The 1,372-nt window shown below is 62.2% G+C and overlaps 1 protein-coding gene across 1 annotated transcript in view; it reads left to right on the top strand.

Moving 5' to 3' along the window:
• The window catches only part of ZNF687 (zinc finger protein 687), an 8,757-nt gene that overhangs the window by 4,911 nt on the left and 2,474 nt on the right, over nucleotides 1–1,372 (top strand). The window contains exons 7-9 of the mRNA XM_017741572.1: nucleotides 116–412; nucleotides 640–752; nucleotides 1,130–1,367. Coding sequence (XP_017597061.1) covers nucleotides 116–412; nucleotides 640–752; nucleotides 1,130–1,367 — 648 coding nt within the window. The remainder of the gene's footprint in view (nucleotides 1–115; nucleotides 413–639; nucleotides 753–1,129; nucleotides 1,368–1,372) is intronic.

The following is a 1,372-nucleotide window of genomic DNA, read 5'->3' as shown; positions in this document are numbered from 1 at the left end:
ATGTCCCTGCCCTTGGTCGGGCTGATCCCTCCCGTTCCCTGCTGACCCACAGCCGGACAGAATTCCCTCCTCCAGCAAAATTCCCACCCCCAAATCCCGCATTTTTCCTTCCCAGAACACCCACCAGCCCCAGAAATCCAAGGAAGACGCTTCCAAGAAATCCCCGGCGCTGCTGACGCCGAAGCCGGAGCCTCTGGAGACTCCGGTGTCCAAGATCTCCGAGGAATCCTCGTCCTCCACGGAGGAGGACGAGCCCCCGAGCTCCCCGGAGCTGCGGAAAACCAAACGGAGCCGATTCCAGCGGAAATCTGGGAATAAATCCAAGGGCAGCGGGTGGACGTGCGGCGTCTGCCACTCCTGGTTCCCCGAGCGCGACGAGTACGTGTCCCACATGAAGAAGGAGCACGGGAAGGTGAGGATTTGGGAATGAGAATGGGAATTTCCTGGCATTCCCGGGAGAAAATCCATCAGGATTGAGATTCTTGGGATGTTTCCCGCCTGGAGGACTCCCAGGCGGGAGCGGGGATTTGAGGGAGAACCGAATTCCCACCTGGAGCTGGAGCGGGAATCGCGGCTCTCGGATCCTCCTGGATCCTCGTGGATCCCTCCCGGATCCCGGACACGGATTTTTCCCGGCAGTCCGTGAAGAAATTCCCGTGCCACCTGTGCGAGCGCTCCTTCTGCTCCGCCCCGAGCCTCCGCAGGCACGTCCGGGTCAACCACGAGGGCATCAAACGCGTCTATCCCTGCAGGTACCGGCACTTTCCCGGGATTTTGGGGCTGGAAAACAGGGATTTGGCGGGGCTTGGGGAAAGAAGTGGGGGGATGAAGCTGCAGGGGGTGGGGGTTGGGATATCTGGGAGTTGGGAGGGATTTGGGGAGGATTCCGGGGGCTTTGTCGATGCCTGGTTGGGGTTGGGGATTCCAGAGGCAGAATTCCTGGGAAAAGCAGGACTTGGAGGGTGGCTCATCCCTTCCTGCCGTGCCCCTGAGTGCATCTCTGGGAACTGGGAGGGACTGGGAAGGATTGCAGGGTTTGATACCGGCCGGGATGGGCCGGGTTGGGGTTGGGGGTTCCAGAGGCAGAATTCCTGGGAAGAGCCGGCTGCGCCCTGGCCGTTTGCCGCAGGTACTGCACGGAGGGGAAGAGGACGTTCAGCAGCCGCCTGATCCTGGAGAAGCACATCCAGGTGCGGCACGGGATCAAAGTCACCGACCCCGCCAAGAGCCAGGAGGTCGTCATCGCCCGCCTCGGCTCCGGGCCCGCCCAGGTGGGGATGCCGTGGGATCCTCCGGCATTTCCTGGGATTTCCCGGGAATTTCGGCGGGTTGGGGGGGGGTTGGGGGGGGCTCATCCCGGAGTTTCTGCTGG

This window comes from Corvus brachyrhynchos, unplaced genomic scaffold (genome assembly GCF_000691975.1).
Source record: "Corvus brachyrhynchos isolate BGI_N302 unplaced genomic scaffold, ASM69197v1 scaffold758, whole genome shotgun sequence".
Taxonomy (NCBI): Eukaryota; Metazoa; Chordata; class Aves; order Passeriformes; family Corvidae; genus Corvus; species Corvus brachyrhynchos.
Note: the sequence above shows the minus strand (reverse complement) of the source record. Positions and strands in the feature narration are given on the sequence as shown.